This window comes from Eptatretus burgeri, chromosome 1 (assembly GCF_056783735.1).
Source record: "Eptatretus burgeri isolate ZD-2024b chromosome 1, Ebu_testis_v1, whole genome shotgun sequence".
In the NCBI taxonomy this organism is placed as follows: Eukaryota; Metazoa; Chordata; class Myxini; order Myxiniformes; family Myxinidae; genus Eptatretus; species Eptatretus burgeri.
In genome coordinates, this window is record NC_140961.1 from 14,336,956 (window position 1) to 14,360,133 (window position 23,178).

Genomic DNA, 23,178 nt, shown 5'->3' on the forward strand with positions numbered 1-23,178 from the left:
CATTCAAACCATTTTCAGCAAAGGTAAAAATATATTTTGGAGAAATAATTTGACTGTCGTAAGGTCAAGGCAGGCTCTCACGTGTTGCTTCTCATTTGACTGTACCTCCCATGCCATCTGAAGGGCCCTTGCCATGACTTGTGGCAAAAAAATGCCATTCTGCGTCAATACCATGCTCTGATTTGTGACGACATAGGTTTATGAAGGCTTTGCAATTCTTGTATTGGCCAGTGCAACCGTCTGAGAAATAGTAAAGTTTCTTTACATTTCCAAAGCTCGATTTCAAGTGTTCAATGAGCATTCTTTGGAAGAGGTGGACTGAGACAACGTCGTGAGTATTGCATTCTGATATAATCGTGAACGAATCGTGGTTTAATTTGCCATCGTCCGATTTGAAATCGTAAACCCAGGGGTGAATTGTCACTTGAGAGCAGTTCCAATGGAATCCTTGGGCCGCATCCTGTACGTCAAACGAATAGTTCTCTGAGAAGTCTCCAATAATGACAAATTCTCCTTCACAGATTTCGCTTTCTTATTTTTCAGAAACTGAGATTGGGCTTTGGCAATGAAGTCGTGTCTCACTAATTTCACCGCGCGTTCACAGGAATGATTAATGAATTCTTCCAAAGGCAGGACCATGGAGCTCAGTTCAGATCTGTCGGTGGATGTCCACCATTTAAAATGAATTTCATCAATATCCTCTAGTTCATAAGCACTCAGTAGCTCGGTTTTGAAGTCTTCAATTAATGGGCAACTTTCACAAGTTCTGAAATACCATGCCGGTTGTGCTGGGTTACAAACTATGCGTGCTTTCACATGATGATAGGTAGGAAGTTCGGCTATCTGTGGCATTTTGGAACCAAACATCATGACTCACATTTTGATGTATCGTACATACACATACACTGTGTGTACTGCCTCAACCGGCCAGGACACACTCCGAGGGACGGGGCATGGCGAACTTCGCGAATCCAACTTTCAAGCCAGGGTTCTTCTCTGAATTTCTGAAACAGTTCCTTGAGATTGTTTAGTACCAGGTGCTTTTGAATTTTGTCTTTTCCATGTTCATTCCTGACCACCACACAGTCCTTTTTTCCTGGCATTATTCGGTTGACTTCATCACTTCGGTAAAATTCGGTTATGGCGGATTTCACTTCGTGAGGCAATATTTTACCCTGTTTGGGATTTGGAGACTATGGCATTCCATTTTCTTTCTCTAAATTTTTGGCTTGCACAGCCATTCTTTGGGAGCAACTGAATTCACTCATCATCCCTCTGATGCTCATATTCCAAGCAAATATTGTCAGTATACGTATTTGCTCTGAACGGCTCGAAACAACGTATTTTTCTTTCAGGCTTTTGATCACCTCTGGCATGCAGTTTTCATCACATTTTGACGCTGTATTTTGTGTTTTCTCTGCAGTGCTTGGTCCAGCAACTAGTTCTAATTTCTTTCTCACAGAATCTTCCACTTTACTTCGATTTTTCAGGAACGTACCCTGGGTTCCTTTCCGCCTTTCGTTTGTCGAATGGGCTTTCGCCTATCATCGATAATGACTGGTTTAATAGGTCAACTTCTGCTTCTCGCTCAAAAACCTCCTCATCCTCATCTGTCGAAATAGATTCTGCAATGCCTTCGATAGTACCTTCTGATGATAATTTCGAACTGGTCGAAGATGATTCTTCAATACGCTCTGGTGACAACTGAGAACGTTTTTTTCTGCATGAAGTACAAAGTCTGTCATCTTTTTTCACCTTTGAAGAAAATTTTATCCACATATCATTTGGAACATTGCGAAGATCTTTTTGTTGTTTCGTTTTATGGCAGCTGAACGGATCGCAACAGTAATTGCAGAACTCCTTTCGATCTTCAGCCGCCATGCTTACTGCAAAGTATGCAAAAACTGAGATTATCCCATTTATAACTTAATTCGATGATGGTTATACAAAAATGTACACTTAAAAATCAATAGACACAATAGGCAGAATAATTTTTTGCAAATGATTATATATATATATATATATATATATATATATATATATATATATACATATATACATACATACATACATACATACATACATACATACATACATACATACATACATACATACATACATACATATTGTTAAGGATTCAGCGGTGGCGGGATTCGCACCCGACTCTTGACCCCAGTGTTAAGGATTCGGACGTCACTTAACAGCACCGCCGTCTCCAGGGTTATAACGCCGGCTGGTTCGGCACAGGCCTCGGGTCACGTACCTCAGATCACGATACCAAAGTACACCTGTGCCTTGCCAGCTGGGGGAATATCCCCCGGTTACAGACTGGTTTTGTCAGAGACAGAGCGAATTCTGCCAGTCTGTAACCATTTTGGTTTCATATACCAATTGAGCGAATTGTTTCTCAGCACGGCACGAACAAACCCAAAGCGGCAACTTCATACGAATCAGCCAGATTTATTGGGGACACACCGGGGAACACAACACAAGCAAAGCATTCACGACAATGTTATAATCAATCTATAACCCGTTCTTAACTAGGGAGCTACGGATTACAGGTTTCGAAGAGGACCCTAGCGAGATAAACTTTAGACAACATGCAGACAAGACACAGAATACTTGGTGATGCTTCATGGACGAGAGGAAAAGTGTCAAAAACCCGAATGTGGCTCGTAACAAGCCGATGTCCACGGATTCGAGCACCCAAGCTCAAACACGCCGCGTGGCAAAATGGCGGTGTCGTCCGCCTTTTGTCGCACCGCCCACGCACGCAGCCTCAGCGCCTTCAGCCCCCGTAAGGTCGACGGTACCAGAGCGGAAGGTCCACGTGTGCTCCAGCTGGCCCTCCACGAGGTCCAGCATACAAATCCAGGCCTGGCCTGTTTACCAGACAAGGCCAAATCGGAGTGTTGGGCTCTGCAGGCGGATCGCCAAACGTGTCGAGGATCTCATAAAAGTCGATCGCTGACTCCCCTCGTGCAGTTCCTCCTGCATCCTTCACGAAGCAGGTCACAGACTAGACTCTAGCAGCCTCTCTTACCTCTTTCACAAAGCAGATCGCAGACAGACACAGCCGTCCCTTACACAGCCGATCACGACCCCCACTCGTCGTTTCTCTCCAGCAGAAGGCAGACTGACCTCATTCAGTCCCCTTCCTTGCCTTTCTTTCGGCTCGCTCTTTACGAAAAGCCGATCACGCCACCTCGGCGCTCAGTTTCACGACCGCATTCCTGGCGCTCGCTCGCCTCTCAGTTTCACTTCCTCCTTCCCGGCGCTCCTGCAGTTTCACTTCCTCTTTCTTTTGGGGCGCGCCCCTTTACGAAGCCGACAGACTCCTCCCCCTCCCAGAGAGGGGAACGAAAAAGAAGAAGAAGAACCTCTGTCCACCATCAATGTACGTACAATAAACAGCCTCTTGCACCTCCCGACACACATGTAACGTCCATTTACCGAACAACCTGGCTAAACATGCATTTAATGGGGGATCTGGGCTAATCCTATATTTAATAACACACTAAGGGCCATTTCCGCAACAATATAATAGTCCAGAGATGAAGATTGTCAATTTCAGACATAAAGTCGCCTGCCAGCAGGTGACGTCATGGGAACGATGACGGCAAACGTCGCCCAATGTCGAATCAAGAATCAGTGATATGGGGACCGCGAACAATAAAACCATCATCACACTTGAACCCATTGAGATCCCATTTTAATTTATGCTGAGGTGTTGGAGTCTATGAAGGGGTATTCTCACACGAAAAAAATCGGGATCATCTGTTTGGCTGAGGGGGCGGGGGCCCAAGGTCAAAGGGCGCCCCAAACTATAACTTTTTGAATTACTGTTTCGGAGTGATTTTACTTTACGCGATTCGAAAGATTTCACTTTTACGAGCATTTTGATACCAAGATTATCCAAATCGGACCACTTCAACCATCGGGCTTAAAGATTTTAAAGATCGTTTAAAAAAATCTGGTAGTTTGGCACTTATGGCCACTGGAACATTGTGGGTCAACCGGTGGTGCCCAAATTTGGGGGGGAGGCCTAAAATGAGCCCCCAGGTCTGAAAATTGACACAATGTTTTACCGTGGATACAAACACTTGCACAAAAAAAAAAGAGTGCAATCTGAGACGATGTGTCAAAATTTCGCTGAAAAATGTGTACACTTGACATGGAACGCCCCAGCCCAACGTCAATAAAATGATTATTTTAAAGATCATTTAAATAAAATCTGGTAGTTTGGCACTTCTGAAGCAGTCTTATTTATCCATCACCCTTGTATACACTGTAATAATACGTCACCGAGTCACACTTTTAGGAGATGGACGCTTTATTGATAATTATAGAGCGCAGTGTCAATCGGCATTGTGCATGGCCATATCGGCGGCGGCATCTCTTCATCCCAATCCTGCACCCTCTCACATATCATGCCAAGCCTGGTGTTGGCTTAGCTGTTAGGGTGGCTTGGGATCCTAAGGTCCTGAGATAGAGCCATGTTGGCGACTGAATTAACACCAGGGGTTGACTCAGTCTGCCATCCTTCCGAGGTCGGCGAAATGAGCACCGGTACACTGCTAAATTAGGGGCACTACATCAGCGGCATAGCTGCACTCCGAACCGATGATGCAGCCAAAAAGGCAGCACATGATGGGAACGTATCATGCCCACTTCCCAGTGGCTGCGCTTGACGGCTCCTATAATTATATACACCACCCGATTGCAGTGTGTCCAAGTACTGCAAAACTGGAGGCTCTTGTAAGTGTTTTGAAGGTGATTTGTGTTCTGCAGTGTTCAAGTATATAATTCAATTTAAATAAAGATTTGAAGGCAGAAAAATGAATTAATTCCGGGTTTTACCTCGTGTCCATTAAATCACCCTATCTAACACGTTCTATTAGTTCTTCTTGCTTGTTGTTTGTGTCCTTTATAACATCCTTAAAAACGGTAAGTTTCCTGTTTGGAATGATTTTCAATTTTGTTTGTACTTCGAGGCAGGCAGACAGAGGAGAAATGTAATCACACTCGTCTCTGCACATGCGTGGTCGGGACGAATTCGCAGCCAAAGTACGGTAAAACGGAACACCTGTCTTCCTATTCATGTTCCAATTAGTGTTCAAAATATAATATTTGATATAAATAAGTTGTTCCTCCATCATGAACTTACATAATATGTAGACAGACAGATGGACGAATACTTTTACGATGCCTCTTAGCCACATATACATCGTCATCACGTAAAACACACAGGAGGCATGCTGCTTATTTATGGTAAACTTCACACAGATCAGGAAACGCAGTGTGCACACCATGAGAGCTAAACAAAGACGACGGACGGTTAAGTGAAAGTGTGTGTTAATACTCACATCTTCATCCGACATGTACCCACGACGTCACATCAAATTACTAAAAATACCGTATCAACACTAGGGTACAACAGTAAACTTCGACACAAGTTCTACCGAGTACAAGAAGATACAGTCCACTATAAATAAATAAAAAGCCACTAGTACGACACGAGTGCGGCTTGAGTCGACGCGAATGAGGTAGTGAGTGGTGTTGATGAAGTGACGACGTAAAAGGGGGAGGTGTAAATTTTGGTATTACTGTCATGTGATGTTGAGTGACCATTTCTCTCCTCACTTTGTTTTACTAAAGCCATTGGGGGGCAGAATCAGCTCGTTCTGTCATGGACCAGTGTTAATATTAAATGTGTGTGAACACTTGTGAGCATTGTTCACTGCCTGGTTTGTGGCAAGGTACGTCCGTAGTAATGTCCTCTGGATATCTCCAAATATCGACGTACATTTCTTTACCAATATTTACGTCGACCGAATTGAAACGGGATCTTTTTTTCATGGAGACCGATGTGTTATCGATGAATGCTGTGTGGACACCTGATACATTGATGACTGCTATTTGGCAGTCGATGTTTCATTGCTATATGTCCTGCTTGATGAAATCCTTGTTATCCTTTCCTAAAGTTACCCATTTGTTCTTGCTCCATTTTCTTAGAGCTCTCGAGACTGAAATCATGAAGCGTAATCCGTTTGTGACGTCGTCGCGCCGGAAGAACCGCAAGCGGCACTTCAATGCACCTTCGCACATCCGACGCAAGATCATGTCTTCACCATTGTCCAAAGAGCTGCGGCAGAAGTACAACGTGCGCTCCATACCCATCCGTAAGGACGACGAGGTCCAGGTGCGCTGCTGAAACTTTGGGCAAATTGTTCAGGTGGTGGGTGAAGAACTCCATTTGTTTCCGCTTTAATATGTGCATCTGTGCATCACTTGGTGTTCATTGACGATGGTTCTTGATATGATATGTTGCTGAGTATTGTAGTAAATGTTCTCTTCCCCTGAATATTGTAGATTCAAATTCAACTGTCGCCTGTTGCTGTCATGTGATGAGTACGATTTCAAACGTATCCTCCCTTCTCATCAGATATGAAGCGAGTTTTCACATTGCTGTATACTTTATATTTGTACAGGTCATCGAGTCGTGCATGAGGCCTCAAGATTTTGAAGGGGGGTGGGGGGGCGATGTGGTTTTGTACTGCCAAAAACAGTTTCAATTGTCCTTCCGAGTTCAAATATTATTTATTGCGATGTGACGACTCGTGTGGAATGTTTTAATCATAATTATGAGGTCATGGGTCACGTGGTGTGGCAGCCATGTTGGGGGGAGTGGGGGGGGGAGGAAAAACTTTGGATCTCTGTATCTCTGAAATTGCTCTGTGGAAAAAATTGAAACTTGGCATACGTCAAGTACTCCCCATGGGGAATAAGTGTTGTTAACCATGATGTCATCGGTGAGGTATCCCAGCCAAAATTTGACACTTAGAATGCTTTATCCGATCAGTATGAAAAATTTTGAGGGTCATGTTGGGATAAATAGGTTGACAGAAAAAAAACAATTGATGACGTCATCGATCACGTGGTTCGGCAGCCATATATATATTACGAATCTACCGCCCGCCCACCGTGCGAACGACCGCTTTTCACTATAACAGCCGCACGCCCACCGGACGAGCAATTCAGTCGCGACTTTCTGGAACAACGCCAGAAACCAGTCACGGGTGGGTTCTTAACCCCACCATGGCCTCGTCCGTATTCTACCCGCGCGCGACAGGGTCAATCGACGAATATCGATATACCTAAGTATTCGCGCGGGTAACCTACCGAGAGACCGTTCCTCGGCGAAGGCCTGCTTGGACACGAACCACTTAAGCGATTCGTTCCGTTCTGGGATAACCGAGTGGGGTATTATCGCCAGACCTCGCCGGACCCGATTCTTTTATCGGTATTCAAAAACCAACTACCATTCCGAAATGCAATACGGCGGTTCAATATGGGAAAATGACACGACGAACGGGTTCACATTTAACTAAGCACATTTATATACAGCCATGCAGGTATGCAAAAACACGCATGGAGTCATGCAACCAAACAAGCAATGCGCGGGACGGGCACAAAACACGAGCAAGGACCAAGAGTTACCACCGTCTATTAGTTATTATCAATGTACACTTAACAGTTTCTACTTAGCGTGACACGGCGCCACAACATTCATTCAAAAGAAAAGCAAGAAAGACCCCCTCATAGACAAGGGAGTCAGACTGGGCCCGTGGGCCTTTATAACGTGGGGCTTTGGTGACCGAAAGGGCCCCACGAGACCGTTGCAGGTTACCTGCACCCTCGTGGTGCCTTGATGGGGCGAGTCGCGACGTCCCGTCCCCACGGCAGCTCGTGTAGCCACGGTTGAGCTCGGGCCTTCCGCGTGGTAGGCGAGCTCTCTCCGGCTCTCCCCGGCTCTCCCCACACGAACGTGCAGGTTCGTGCGACACAGCAGGGCTGCGCCTCCAGCCCGCGTCTCCTTCGCGATGCCCGGACCTCCACCGACTGACTGTTCCAAGCTCCCGACTCTGACACGAGCCCAGACCTCCACACAGCTCCTTGGCTTCTCCAGACTCTCCGAACCCCGACAGAGACTCGGTTCTCTCCACGCAGCTCCTCCTCTTATGACACACACCTCGCTGCATTCAGTGCTCGCTTTTATTCCCCCTCCCTTCTCGCCCCGCCCTCCTTCCAGCTTCTGCGGGAAACTTCCAGAAGGGGGGCGTTTTCCTCATGGGTCAGGGTTTTTTGTAGCAATCATCCTGGGAGCACTTCTCTATTCTCCCTCCACTCGCCCCTCCCTCGTCCCAAAGCGCGGGAAAGTAAGAGGAAAAATCTGTGCGTTATCAGAACGCCTTCTTCTTTCTCCATGGCAGAGATGGTTTTCGATGCGGAGGGTTGTAGCATGGGTGTGGAGAAGGTGATTGGTGGTGTGGTTGTTGTAATGGTGGTGTGTTTGGCGTTGGGTGGTGGTCGTGAGGGTGGTGTGGTTGGGTGTTTGTAAAAGGTGGTTGGTGGTGTGGTTGGTCCAAAATAACGATAGTAAAGAATAACTGCTAACTCAAAGATCACAGCCCTGATAACACGAATAAACCCCTTTAGACCATGGTGGGGAAATCTATCTGAACACACACTTAACGATATAACTGATCTTGGGGATATCCTTTATGGTGCTCTGTGAATTTCCATGGCCGTAACTATATATATATATATATATATATATATATATATATATATATATATATATATATATATATATATATATATATATATATATATATATATATATATATATATATATATATATATATATATATATATATATATATACCTTTGAAAACCTCCGAAACAGCTTAGCAGATTGTGGCAAAACTTTACAGGTATGATCGCCTATCGATGAGGAACAAAAAGTTCCCACACTTTGACGACGTCGGTCACACGGTTTAGCAGCCATATTGAATTTGCTTTAAAACCTTAAAAAAAAAAAAAACCTTCTGCAGAACGGCTTGACAGATCGAGGGGAAACCTCACACACATGTTCCCCAAGCCTTGAGGATACTTGGGTGTTCACGGATAATTCAGAGGTCACAATAATCTCCCGTCCAAAGGTAAAGCCTAGTAACTCATTTTTTGATCAAAACTGAGCTAATACTAATTTTGGAGTTTTACTAGGTGATAGGCTTCATGTTATTGTATAAGTTATTGTAATTTGTTCCCTACGTAAGCTTGTACGCTCATGGCAGGACCGAGCAACTCCTACAGAATTCGGTAAATACCACAAAAAAACCTCGTATCTCAATGGACCAATCTGATGCCACGCTTTAGTCACATGACACCGAAATGGCAGCGCTCTAACATCTGTAAAGGAATAATCAAATCTTCTCTAATGGATACGGCTTTAATATATATAAAAGCAGTTTTTCTTTGTTTTCTCAAAATAAATTAGAAGTGTTACTAGGTTATGCCTTTGGACGGGAGACATGGTCTGGCAGCCGTGTTGGATTGAACGAAAATCTTTTTAAAAATTATTACTCTTGAACTGCGTTATCAGTCGGCATGAGACTTTGCAGTTATGATCCAGTCGCCATGGGAAATATATGTTTTAGATTTCAACCTGATTGGGTGCATGGTCTGGCAGCCACAATTATATATATATATATATATATATATATATATATATATATATATATATATATATATATATATATATATATATATATATATATATATATATATATATATATATATTTTTTTTTTTTATGCATCTGGTGACAAAGTCGCTGGAGACATTATTTTTTTCAGGTTGTCTGTCCGTGCATCAGTGATAGGTTTTCGTTTCCAGGTCAAACTTGGTACAAGTATGTATAATGATGGAAAAATGAACTGATTTGATTTTGGGGTCAGAGGTCATGTTCGTTGAAAATTACGTGACCACGCACACTAACTTGTGAACCTGTGATGTGGTTTTGACCAAATTTGGTACAAGTCTGCAGTGTGATGTAACGATGAATTGATTAAATGGCGACAGAGAGGTAAAAGGTCAGAGTCGTGATGGGTTTTCGTTATCGTGATAACTTAAGAACGGCTGAAGGGATACAAGTCAAACTTGTATTGGTACAAGTATGTATAATGATGCAATAATGTGGGCGGTGGCATATATCTGTCGAAGAGTGCCATGCGGTGCCGTACTGACTTACCGTACTGAGTACACCACCATCTCATGTCGTCCTCCAAATTTACTCATGAATGTTTCTTCCCACATTAACCACTCCTTCCCCCTCCCCCCCAACCCAAACCTCTTTTTGCAGTTAGTTTTGTTCATTTCTCTCTTTGCCTGTTCCTTCAATACCTTGATTTTTATGCACCCATTGCCCCACGACTTCAACGGCATGACTTTGATTTTTTTTTAACCTTCTCCTACCTCCCTCTTCCTTAAGCTTAGATTTTTGGATACAAGCCTTTGTGTTTGGTTAATCTGGTGAAGTTTATTTTGGATTTTTGACTGTGGTGGCCTCGTGACAAAGACCACATCGGCTTCTCGCAGGTTATGAGTTCAAATCTCACGATTGCAGGAATCTTCGTGATTTGAATTCCAAGCGCTCACAAACCAAACTGGAGGGGGAGCACTCGGGGGAGTGCAAAACCTCCGCCGCCAATACTGCTGGGTCACTTAAGTGAACCTGATATCCCATTCATTGTAGGTCATAACGGATCAGACTCTACTGAATCACGATTGAATAAACTAAACCAGATCGCGCATGTAGAAATGCCAAAAAAAGAAAATCGAAATTTTTTTGAAAAAAAAGGTGCAAAATTTCTAAGTTTTTTTTTTTTTCTCTAATTTTTTGGGGGGGGTTGGAAATTACTTAAAACATGTAGAAATGCAAAAAAAAAAATTCAAATAAAATCGAAATTTTTTTGAAAAAAAGTTGCAAATTTTTTTTTTTTTTCTCCAACAAATTTTTTTTTTTTTGGTTGGAAATCACTTAAAACATGTAGAAATGCAAAAAAAAATTCAAATATTTTTTTTCGAAATGGCTGCCATAGCGGCCATATTGGACTTTGGACCAAGTCTAAAATCTAATGGCATGATCCTTGGACCATACCTAATCCCCCCACCAAGTTTCGTCGAAATCCGTCCAGGAGTTTTTCCGTAACACTGTTCACAAACAAACAAACAAATAGACAGGGGTGAAAACAGGAACCTCCGTCCATCTTCAATGGCAGAGGTAAACTTGGCTCAGGATCAATAATTTTCCATCATTGGATTATATTATGAGTGAAAACAACACTGGCTTATCAGTAACTTTAGACTTTAAGCAACAGGCTAATCTACTTCTGCCGCTTTCTTGGTCGACATTTGAAGCCAGTCCACACATTCTAGTGGTCACTTGATGTGCTCAGACCAACTTTCAATGGGAAATCAAATATGACAAATGAAAGACAGCGCTGTCCAAAATGCCCCAAGCACAATGAAAAAGAAAAAAATATATATTGTTACGGGGCCGGGGGGGTCAGCCACGAGCCGACCGCTCTGACAGAGCCGCAAGTCTAGTCGGCCCGACCAATCGCCCGGAATATAGATCGTCGCCCCAGATTAGAGTGTATGCGGTGCAGTGGAACACGAGAAGCAAACGTGCCAGCATCAACTCCGCTTTATTGCGCGACCAGAAGCACATTCCTGCCACCCCAAGCGGGCGAGGCATGACATACGAAAACCCAATCACGTGACACAGCACACAGATAAGTCTGGAGTCGACGGGTCCTTGTGCAAGAACCGTGAAGGGCCAATGTTTCCACCACGTGGTACAAGGTTATTTGCCAATTCTTCAAAATACCTAGAGACCATGTGGCAAGCTACCGAGCCTCCACACCCTCGACGGAACTCGTACGAAACAAGCTGCTTAAGCGAATCTGTCCCGTGCGCGATTCTGAGCGGCTTAATCGCAGAGAACCATCGGTCCGAATGTCCCCTTACGGCGGCCCAACGGCCTTCTAATTCCTAACACACGACATGCTCAGTCAATGAAAGAATCGACCCGACGAGCTGAAAACATTTAACAATTGGGGTTTATTTATACAGTAATAATGGGGAACTGGGGAACACAAAGAGAACTATACCGAATACAATATATGCAATGCAATATGTACAGCACACGAAGCACTTAACAGTTTTCAACTTGTTAGACGGGCCCACGGCCGCGCGCGCGCGCACACACACACACACACACACACACACACACACACACACACACACACACACACACACACACACACACACACACACACGAAATGGTGGCTGACGCCTTTAATACGGACTTCAACTCGGAGGGACAGATGAGTTGAAGTCCAGGGCCTGTCTCGGACCTTTCCACCTTGTGTGGTTTGCGAGCTCTTCGGTCCGGGCACCAGCGAGTGCGAACTGGATCCAATCACTGTGAGCCGCGATCCCTTCCGAGCTCTGGCGGATCCCCTCGTGCTCCGGATCACGTGCTGGTGAGACGATGCGTCGCTTCCCCGAAGAACCACCACCAAGATGAGGCCGAGTCGCCACACCAAGCCGGGAACCAAGCAGAGAACAAAGAGCTCTACGAACCAAGATGAGGCCACGAAGCAGGACAAAAGCCACCCGACGATCCAACTACTCCGACAAGAACCCACGCAAGCCAAGCAGAGGGTCCCTTTTTATTCCTCTCCGCCCCGCCTCGCTTCGGCGTGACTCATCCGACCTCGTGCGCCGTCCCTCGCAACCGCGGCTGGGGGCTGTTTACCTTGTTGAATCTCGTGACGACCCGTCCCCGTTTACGCTGCTGAGTCAGCTGTTGAATCACGGAACAGGAGGGTTCTTCTTTGTTGTTCTGACCTAACCATTAAAATTAATCACAGCACATTTACATTGATTAACCCATTAAACAATGGAAGGTGAGCTATCTATGGAACATGTACTTAACGAGATAACTGAGCGAAAAGAACCTGAATGTTGGGTGTAATCATGGTTTCCAGATTCGCAACACTATATATATATATATATATATATATATATATATATATATATATATATATATATATATATATATATATATATATATATATATATATATATATATATATATATATATATATATACACACAGTGGGGAGAACAAGTATTTGATACACTGCCGATTTTGCAGGTTTTCCCACTTACAAAGCACGGAGAGGTGTCTGTAATTTTTATCATCGGTACACTTCAACTGTGAAAGACGGAATCTAAAACAAAAATCCTGAAAATCACATTGTATGATTTTAAATAATTAATTTGCATTTTATTGCATGAAATTAGTATTTGATCACCTACCAACAAGTAAGAATTCCGGCTCTCACAGACCTGTTAGTTTTGTCTTTAAGAAGCCCTCCCATTCTCCACTCATTACCTGTATTAACTGCACCTGTTTGAACTCGTATCTGCATAAAAGACAACTGTCCACACTCAATCAATCAGACTCCAACCTCTCCACAATGGGCAAGACCAGAGAGCTGTCTAAGGACATCAGGGACAAAATTGTAGACTTGCACAACGCTGGGATGGGCAACAGGACAATAGGCAAGCAGCTTGGTGAGAAGGCAACAAATGTTGGCGAAATTATTAGAAAATGGAAGAAGTTCAAGATAAGTCAATCTCCCTCGGTCTGGGGCTCCATGCAAGATCTCACCTCGTGGAGCCTCAATGATCATGAGAAAGGTGAGGGATCAGCCCAGAAATACATGGTAGGACCTGGTCAATGACCTGAAGAGAGCTGGGACCACAGTATCAAAGAAAACCATAAGTAACACACTACGCCATCATGGATTAAAATCCAGCAGCGCACGCAAGGTCCATCTGCTCAAGCCAGCGCATGTCCAGCCCGTCTGAAGTTTGCCAATGACCATCTGGATGATCCAGAGGAGGAATGGGAGAAGGTCATGTGGTCTGATGAGACCAAAATCGAGCTTTTTGGTTAAAACTCGACTCGCCGTGTTTGGAGGAAGAAGAAGGATGAGTACAACTCCAAGAACACCATCCCAACCGTGAAGCATGGAGGTGGAAACATCATTCTTTGGGGATACTTTTCTGCAAAGGGGACAGGACGACTGCACCGTGTTGAGGGGAAGATGGATGAGGCCATGTATCGCAAGATCTTGGCCAACAACCTACTTCCCTCAACAAGAGCATTGAAGATGGGGCGTGGCTGGGTCTTCCAGCATGACAACGACCCGAAACACACAACCAGGGCAACTAAGGAGTGGCTCCGTAAGAAGCATCTCAAGGTCCTGGAGTGGCCTAGCCAGTCTCCAGACCTGAACCCAATAGAAAATCTTTGGAGGGAGCTGAAAGTCTGTGTTGCCCAGCGACAGCCCCGAAACCTGAAGGATCTGGAGAAGATATGTAAGGAGGAGTGGGCCAAAATCCCTGCTGCAGTCTGTGCAAACCTGGTTAAGAACTACAGGAAATGTCTGATCTCTGTAATTGCAAACAAAGGTTTCTGTACCAAATATTAAGTTCTGTTTTTCTGATATATCAAATACTTATTTCATGGAATAAAATGCAAATTAATTATTTAAAAATCATACAATGTGATTTTCAGGATTTTTGTTTTAGATTCCGTCTTTCACAGTTGAAGTGTACCTATGATAAAAATTACAGACCTCTACGTGCTTTGTAAGTGGGAAAACCTGCAAAATCGGCAGTGTATCAAATACTTGTTCTCCCCACTGTATATATATATATATATATATATATATATATATATATATATATATATATATATATATATATATATATATATATATATATATATATATATATATATATATATATATATATATATATATATATATATATATATATATATATATATATATATATATATATATATATATTGTCAGTATTTGTCATAATCACACTTCCTATTTCTTATTTTGTGTCTGCACACAGGTTGTGCGTGGACATTACAAAGGACAACAGGTTGGAAAGGTGGTGCAAGTGTACAGGAGAAAGTACGTGATCTATATTGAGCGGATCCAACGTGAAAAGGCGAACGGTGCGTCGGTTCACGTGGGCATCCATCCCAGCAAGGTGCAGAGCTTGGCAGTACACCACCATCACACAAAGTACACTGAGAAACTGCCCTATCTCCATTATAATTCCCTTGGTCATAGGATTCCTGTTATTTCATTCTTGACATGTTGGGTTTATCACCTGGGCAAAGGAAATGTCTTGTGGGAAGAAATTTTATTGCTTGTTTATGACATGGCATCTTACACGTCAAACAAATTTAGTTCCTGAAACAAATGTGGACTTCATTTTGACAAAATATTACTGTATATCCTGTAAGACTGGTTTACTTTGGGGATGCGTTCCTGAAAAGTGCAACGAATATCGAAACGACGGAAATCAAAGCAATTTTTTTCAAAAGAATTAGACGGACCTTATATGTATCTATATATTATTTTATACACACACACACACACACACACACACACACACACACACACACACACACACACACACACACACACACACACACACACACACACACACACACACACACACACACACACACACACACACACACACACACACACACCCGGTCAAGAGTTTTAGAACACCCCCATTTTTCCAGTTTTTACTGAAATTTAATGTTTCAATGTACTCCAAAATTAAAGCAGAGAACAAATAAACAATTCCAGATGAAAAAGAAATCATGGAATCGTTTTGTTAAACAAAATTTAATCTAAAATTTTGACAAAGTAGCCACCTTCTGCAGATATAACAGCCGAACATACTCGTGGCATTCTTTCCACAATGGAAATCAAATATTGTTTGGAAAGTTCTTCCCAACACTGTTGCAGAAGTTCCCACAAATGTGTTGCACTTGCAGGTTGCTTTGCTGTCACCCTTCTCTCCAGTTCATCCCAAACCAGCTTGATGGGGTTTAAGTCTGGAGACTGTGCTGGTCATTCCACGATTTGAAGCGTACAGTCTTGTTCTTTTCTTCTAAAGTAGTTATGACATAGCCTGGAGGTATGTTTTGGGTCGTTCTCTTGCTGTGGGATGAACCCCTGATCAACTTGGTGTAGACCAGAGGGTATTGCATGGTGCTGCAAAATGCTGTGGTCGCCCTTTTGGTTCAGGGTGCCAGTCACTCTGTGCAAGTCGCTGACTCTGGATCCAGCAAAAGAGCCCCAGATCATCACGCTTCCTCCTCCATGTTTGACAGTTGGTGTCACACACTGAGGAACCATCCTTTTGCCTACTTGACAGCATACAAAAAACCCTGCGTGATGAACCGAAGATTTCAAATTTTGATTCATCGATCCATAAGACCTTCTTCCAGTTTTCAATAGTCCACTGGTGGTGCTTCATGGCCCAGGCAAGCCTCTTTTTCTTATTTTGCCATCTTAGCAATGGCTTTCTTACTGCCACTTGACCTGTCAAACCTGCAGCTCTAAGTCTTCTCTTCACAGTTGAAACTGAGACTTCCTTACTTTGACCAGTGTTAAGCTGTGCTTGAAGCTGCTGTCCTGTGAGCGAGCCGTCTATCACGCAAGCTGTTGACTCTCAGAAACTTGTCTTCTGATTGTGTTGTGGCTTTGGGTCTGCCAGACCTCTTCCTGTCAGAGTTTCCTCCAGTTTCCAAGTGCCTTTTGATGTTCTAGATGTTTGATGTTCTTTGAAGGATTATAATGGTCTGTCTGTCTTACTTTGTTAATTGTCTTTTTCTCACCATTATGATAGCAATATACTGCTTCCTGCAGTGCAATATTGTCCAAATAATGCTTTAGAGGGTGTAGCAACACAGTCTGTTTCAACACTGCTTTCATGCAGATAGGGTTTGTAACCAATCAACAAAAGTTGGGACACCTGTAGGAATTGTTCACATCAACTTTCAAGGCTTAATTTACTTCCATTGCTGCAGAACAGCTGCTGTTCCGAACCCATTATTTGTTCCCTGAAAAGGGCTTTTTGTAACAACTCTGAAATTTACATTATTTTTCAGTTTTTGGTAACCTCAACTTTTTTTTAACCTCTGGCAGTTTACCGCTTAGCTTTGTACCATTTCAGGTTATTCCCTGGACTTGAACTGCTTAAATTTCAGTAAAAACTGGAAAAATGGGGGTATTCTTAAACTTTTGACCAGTGGAGTAATATATATATATATATATATATATATATATATATATATATATATATATATATATATATATATATATATATATATATTACAGTCATGCGCCGCTTAACGACGTTCCGGGCAACGACGGATCGCATATACGACGGATCTGCCAGCTCTGAAAAAAAAAAAAATGAACAAAAAAAATGTAACTGAAAAATTCCTATCGCTGAGTGATGTAGCCTCGTATAAAAATAGCACATACAATTATGTACACTGTACAGTACATAATACCTCAATGATAATAAATGACAGTGTGGCCCTGTTATAATGCGATTGTTGAGGTCCATAAAATGTCATCGCGAAAAAAGCAGGGTCGTGCTAAATCGGGATTCAAGGAAATCGGCTTTCAAACTGAACCAATGTTTGCACGTTTACCTTCTAGCAAGTAAATTACCTTTGAATTGAAGAATTCCGCGAATAAATCATTGTTCTTAGTCGACATTAAAACACAAATTTATTTTTGGTGAAGCTTTTTATGTTGTTAAAAACAATTACACTGTTCCGAAAAGATATATCACAATTGACAGGTGCTCGTTTCTTCATTTGTAAATTATAACATCGATGCAATGATTACGTATTTATAAAATCCAAACGCTATTTATTCACCTTTCGAGAATCGATGCGAGAGGAAATTGTAAGCTGCTGCTAACAACACCGATGGCCGTCATGAACAGCACAAAGGTAAATATAACGTGTCTTCCGTCTCTCTTGGATGTGTGTTACAATTGCCGACAGTATTCAGTACAGTAACATGCTGTACAGGTTTGTAGCCGAGGAGCAATAGGCTATACCATATAGCCTAGGAGTCTAGGTTTGTGCAAGTACAGGCCCCCCTAACAAACAGACGCCAACGTTGTCAGACGGAATGAAAACCCGTCATTCTTGTTACAAAAACAGCTAAAATTGATGAAAAAGTGGCCGAAATTGAAACTAACACAATATTTATGGTCACAATAGCAGATATAATGGAAACCAACATGTTTATTCTACACAAGAACGGTCATGACAGAAACAAGAACGGACAATCCCAAAATAGATTGGTGGGGAACGGAAGCATGAACGGTTATTTCCGTCGTGAAACGTTCGAGAGCGAAACAAAAGCGGTTCATTCCGGTTACTGTAGTGCGAACAAGATGGCGGATGCAGTAGAACGACCTGTTACGGTATGTAAATTTTTTGTGCTTGTGCCTCGAACATAAATGTAATATAGATAATATATAGTGGGTAGTACCTGATGTAGTTTTAACAATTTATTAAACCGAATTTTGTTATGATGATAATGTTTGGTTTGCCTGTATTTCGAGCCCCCGAGTGAAGGATCGCTAGTTGTGTATGCCCAGTTCAACATAGGGTATTGTGTATGGGATCTTTTTATAGTTTTTTCTTCATATTAACTTTGTTATTTTATTGCAATTTGCAATTTATTATTACTATCAAATTTTACCTCTTGCAAATATAAACGATCAATCGTCACTGATCACGGGGACACGGATTACACGAAATGTCAGCCACACATTAAGTCAAGAGGGCGCATTTATCGCTGCTTGTATAATATCCCGTACCACAAACGGGTTTTCATTAACAGACATGATATATTCAAGGCAGACTACGTTAAAGTTAACTTACCATAACTTCAAGAACTTTTTCAAGCCACCATGTTTCCCACGTTCTGGTAACCGGAATGAATCGCTTTCGCTTCGTTCTCCGCCATTTCACGACTGAAATAACCGATGTTGCTTCCATTCCCCACCGTTCTATTTCGGGATTGACCGTTCTTGTGTCCCTCACGACTGTTCTTGCGTGTCGAATAAACGTGTTGGTTTCGGTTATATTTGCTATTGCGACCGTAATTACTGTGTTGGTTTCAATTTCGGCCACTTTTTCATCAATTTTAGCTGTTTTTGTAACAAGAATGACGGGTTTTCATTCCGTCTGACAACGTTGGCGTCCGTTTGTTAGGGGGGCCTGAAGTACGATGTTTGAAAACGAAAAAAAATGATGTTCGCACAATGACGACGTCGCTTCACGACGCGTTTCTCAGAACGTAACCCCGTCGTTAAGTGGCGCATGACTGTATATATATATATATATATAACATATGTAGCTATTCAAAACTAAATAAATAGATGATAAGAAAACAACAAAACAAGCCGGTAGGCGACGAGGGATTCGCTCGGATCGAAGCGCTGGATACGATGCTTTTCATTCTGACCGATCCATCGACGAAGATTCATTGCCAAGACGTATTGGTTCACATACAATTGTTCCTCTGCAGAGCAAGATTTTTCCTGTTGCGTATTTTGCCAACTGGCACTCCTCATAAAAAATGACGGTAAATAGACACCCTATTTTTGAAGGACTACCATTTGAAAAATAAAACCTCAATCAAAAATCGGCTCAAGTAAATTAGGGACGAATTAAGTAAAAAATAAAATTGCATTATTTTTGTTGACATTACCTCAGATGATGGCAAACAGAGTGGACGTCAGAACAAAACGTAACACGGAGAGAGAGAGAGAGAGACAGAGAGAGACAGAGAGAGACAGAGAGAGACAGAGAGAGACAGAGAGAGACAGAGAGAGACAGAGAGAGAATATAAAATAAATAACCATAAACAGAACAACAGATGTTCAGGGAAATACGAACCAGACCGTGGGTAGCACGAGAAGACTTCCTGGTCGGTTGTTTTTGATGAACCTGGAGGTGTAGCGGACGATAACATAACGAGGGGTGTAGAAATTTTTTTAAAGATGTTTTTCAAATTCCACATAACTTGATTTATACCATATTATTAGAAATCCACAAAGACAGAAATGCTGGTGATTCCATTTATTTTGGATCCTTTTCACTTTGGTCAATAACGTTTGGATCGAGGAGAGATCGAAGGTGGAACGACGGTGTCGTTCCTTACAAACACTGTATACACACATTAAATGACGGTAAATAGACACCCTATTTTTGAAGGACGACCATTTGAAAAATAAAACCTAAATCAAAAATCGGCTCAAGTAAAATTTTCTAAATATCTCGAAGTGTTTCATTCCGAAGTCTCGTTTCTCCACATTCAAAGCTGTAGGACAAGTATTGAAAATAGTGAACGTGCGGTTTTTCGGCCGCTGCATAGCAACGGGTGGTTGCTCAGCAACGAAACTCAAACGCGCACATTCCCAGCTCATATGACACCTGTTCGCCAAGTTTCATCGAAATCGGTTTGCTGGTTTGTGCTGTGGAGCCTCGCGTTGCACGCGCGCGCGCACACGCACACGCACACGCACACGCACACGCACACGCACACGCACACGCACACACACACACACACACACACACCCCGACAAGGGATATCTAGCGAATCCAAAAAAAAGAAGAAGACATCTAATAAATATAATTATCAATCATACGTCTTTGTTTGTTCGTGTATTTTTGCAAAGATCGCTGGGCCGATCCCCACCACATATGGCACACGGACCAAGTGACCCGTGGATTACCATAAGAGTATTTTCATCCATCACCTCAGTCTTTAAAGACCGATAACCTGAAGACCCTTTAGACCACAAAGCTCCCTCAGACCTGAAAGACCCTGAACATCCATAAGACCCCTTCCACCCTGCAGACAGATTAAACAGCTTGGACCCTTGACCATTTGGAGCTTTAGAACACTTGGACCTTTTTCGACTTTTCACATGCTTGAGAGTTGCGACCCTTTTTGACCCATTAGATGCTAACTACAATTGGAAAGTATCGTTTAGACCATCTCAAGCCTTTTAAGCACACACCACACAAACATCTATGTCTTCTTGCAAAACAGACTACATAGTATATTTTTCAGCAAGTATTGTGCAAACTTGACCCACCCAAAGGTTGGGTACCCTGCTATCTGAAATAATTAATTAGTGGGGCTCCCAGGGATTTTGCCGAGATTATATATAAAGTTTGTATGTACAGTACACGTACACTTGAATGTACACCCTGCGAAAATTCCTTTGTGCGGGGACAGAGGGGAGTGGGGTTGGGGGTGAGAGGAGACACCCGGCATTGCCCGTCAATGCCGAGTACATTTGTGAGTATTTAAATAAAAATGAATCTGTTCTGGCAGTCGTCGAAGTTAGTGGTTCCTCTTCTTCTTCACCTCCTTAAATGAAAGTCGGCATTTTTATCTGAGACGAATCGTAGTCAAACTTACTAACTTGGCAACATCAACGGCACGTTCACCGTCCATTCGATGAATACCATCATCCAATCTTACTTCTAAGGTAACTCTCTTCCAATGCCTCTGACCACTCCACAGCACACTACATTTATTTATGTGTGACTCACGTAAAGTCGATCTTTGTGTTTTTGCAATCTCTCCGTTTGGTTCTTTGGCATTGTACTCTGTCGTATTTATCAGTGTTGCGAGTTCTAAATACATTTGAGAATAGAAGTGTGGTTTTTTTTTTTTTTAAATGACGTGCGAGTTGAAGCGTCGCAAATCGCCAATTTTGTCAAAAGGGGAGATGAGATGAGATGGATATTGGGGTATTTCTACCATTGTTTGCCGAATATCTTTGAAATACATACCTTTCAACATCATAAGTTTGAAGATGCCAATATTTTTGTGATGACACTTAAGGAAACTAATTGTTTTATTGGTTCACGAGTCAGTAAGTGACCACTATATTAGTTATGGATGTCTGTCTGTCTGTCCCGAGCATAGCTCCGTGGGTTTTGATCCGATCCTGATAAAATTTGGGTGGGAGGTTTATATCATGATCTAGTTGTGTTTTCCTGAGAATGGGCGTGCTGCGCCCATTATGGGCAGAGCCATGCCCAAAAAACGTGTTTTTAGGGGGTAGCCGGTTTCAAGTTACATCTTCTCCGAGGGGGTTTGTCGAATGTGGCAGGGGTTTCAGTCTTTGGTTAGCCCAATGGCACCTGCATAGCCCCATGGAGCTCGATTTTTCATTTTCGTCCCAAGGTCAAGGTCACGAACTTATAAAATGTCAAAAAAATCAATAAATTGGGCATCGAACGCCTGGGGGTTTCAACTGTTTTGAAAGAAATGGTATGCAAATAGTGCTCTTTGAGTACTACAACTTTCATCATTTACGTTTTTCCCGATTCCCGCCATGAAAAAATAAAAAAGGAGAACTACGTTTAGGATTTCGAAATTCGTGGTCGATTTGTAGTGCTCTTCGATTAGGCCAAAAAAAAAATGTTGCATTGGCGTAACGGGTCACTGAAAAATAGGGTAGGTCGGTCGGGATCTTTTTTTTTCTTTTTTTTCCTAATAAATCCCTCCCAAAATCTCCCCCGGCTCGAGTACCACCCTTTTTGTCGGCGGGTTCTGTCCGAAACACTTCCGGGTTTTTGCGATCGCGATCGCAATCAACAAGATACTTGAAAACGATAGCAAAACAACAAAAATAGCAATAAAATAGGGTCGGCAAAATTTTTCGATAGCAAAAAAACAAAAAAAAAAAACGTAGGGTCGGCGGAATTTTTAGGGTCGGGCGGGGTTACGCCAATGCAACATTTTTTTTTTTTGGCCTTACTACAACTTTCATCATTTACGTTTTTCCCGATTCCCACCAGTTTGCCCGTGGCGTCCCTTCGAAGGTCAAAAAATAGAAAAGGTGAACCGTGTACATTGCTCGTGAACCATCGCCGTCTCCAGACTTGTTGATATTCTTACACTATAAGTAAAATATAAACTTGCTGGAGAAACAAATGCTTTTGTCTGAGAAATGTATATCTTTTAAAATGAAAAGTTCATTGCTCACACCCCATTGTTTTCATCCCCGTAGGTCGTGATCACCAAACTGAAGTTGGACAAAGACCGAAAGAGAATTCTGGAAGACAAATCACGTTCGCGGCAAGCTCGGTTGGACAAGGGCAAATACAAGGAGGAGACCATCGAGAAGATGCAGGAATGAACGATGTCGCATCCTGCTGTTCGCATTTCAAAATAAAAGTTTTTCTTCTTGAAGGGCTTGTCTTGTTTCCTGAACATATTGAACACAGTAAACTGTTCAAACCCAGGCCAAACATTAATTATTTTTTATACCTCTCTGCTGACAGTCGCCTGTGGATGTCATGCACCTGACATT

General features: G+C 42.5%; 1 protein-coding gene across 2 annotated transcripts in view; it reads left to right on the forward strand.

Moving 5' to 3' along the window:
* Window positions 1-23,057, forward strand: part of LOC147033908 (large ribosomal subunit protein uL24) — a 28,374-nt gene extending 5,317 nt beyond the window's left edge. For both annotated transcript variants that reach the window (XM_085872973.1, XM_085872981.1), the window contains 3 exons: window positions 6,016-6,202; window positions 14,851-14,991; window positions 22,876-23,057. In XM_085872973.1, the coding sequence (XP_085729099.1) occupies window positions 6,035-6,202; window positions 14,851-14,991; window positions 22,876-23,004 (438 nt within the window). In that variant the 5' untranslated portion in view covers window positions 6,016-6,034 and the 3' untranslated portion in view covers window positions 23,005-23,057. The remainder of the gene's footprint in view (window positions 1-6,015; window positions 6,203-14,850; window positions 14,992-22,875) is intronic.
* Window positions 23,058-23,178: the final 121 nt, after the last annotated feature.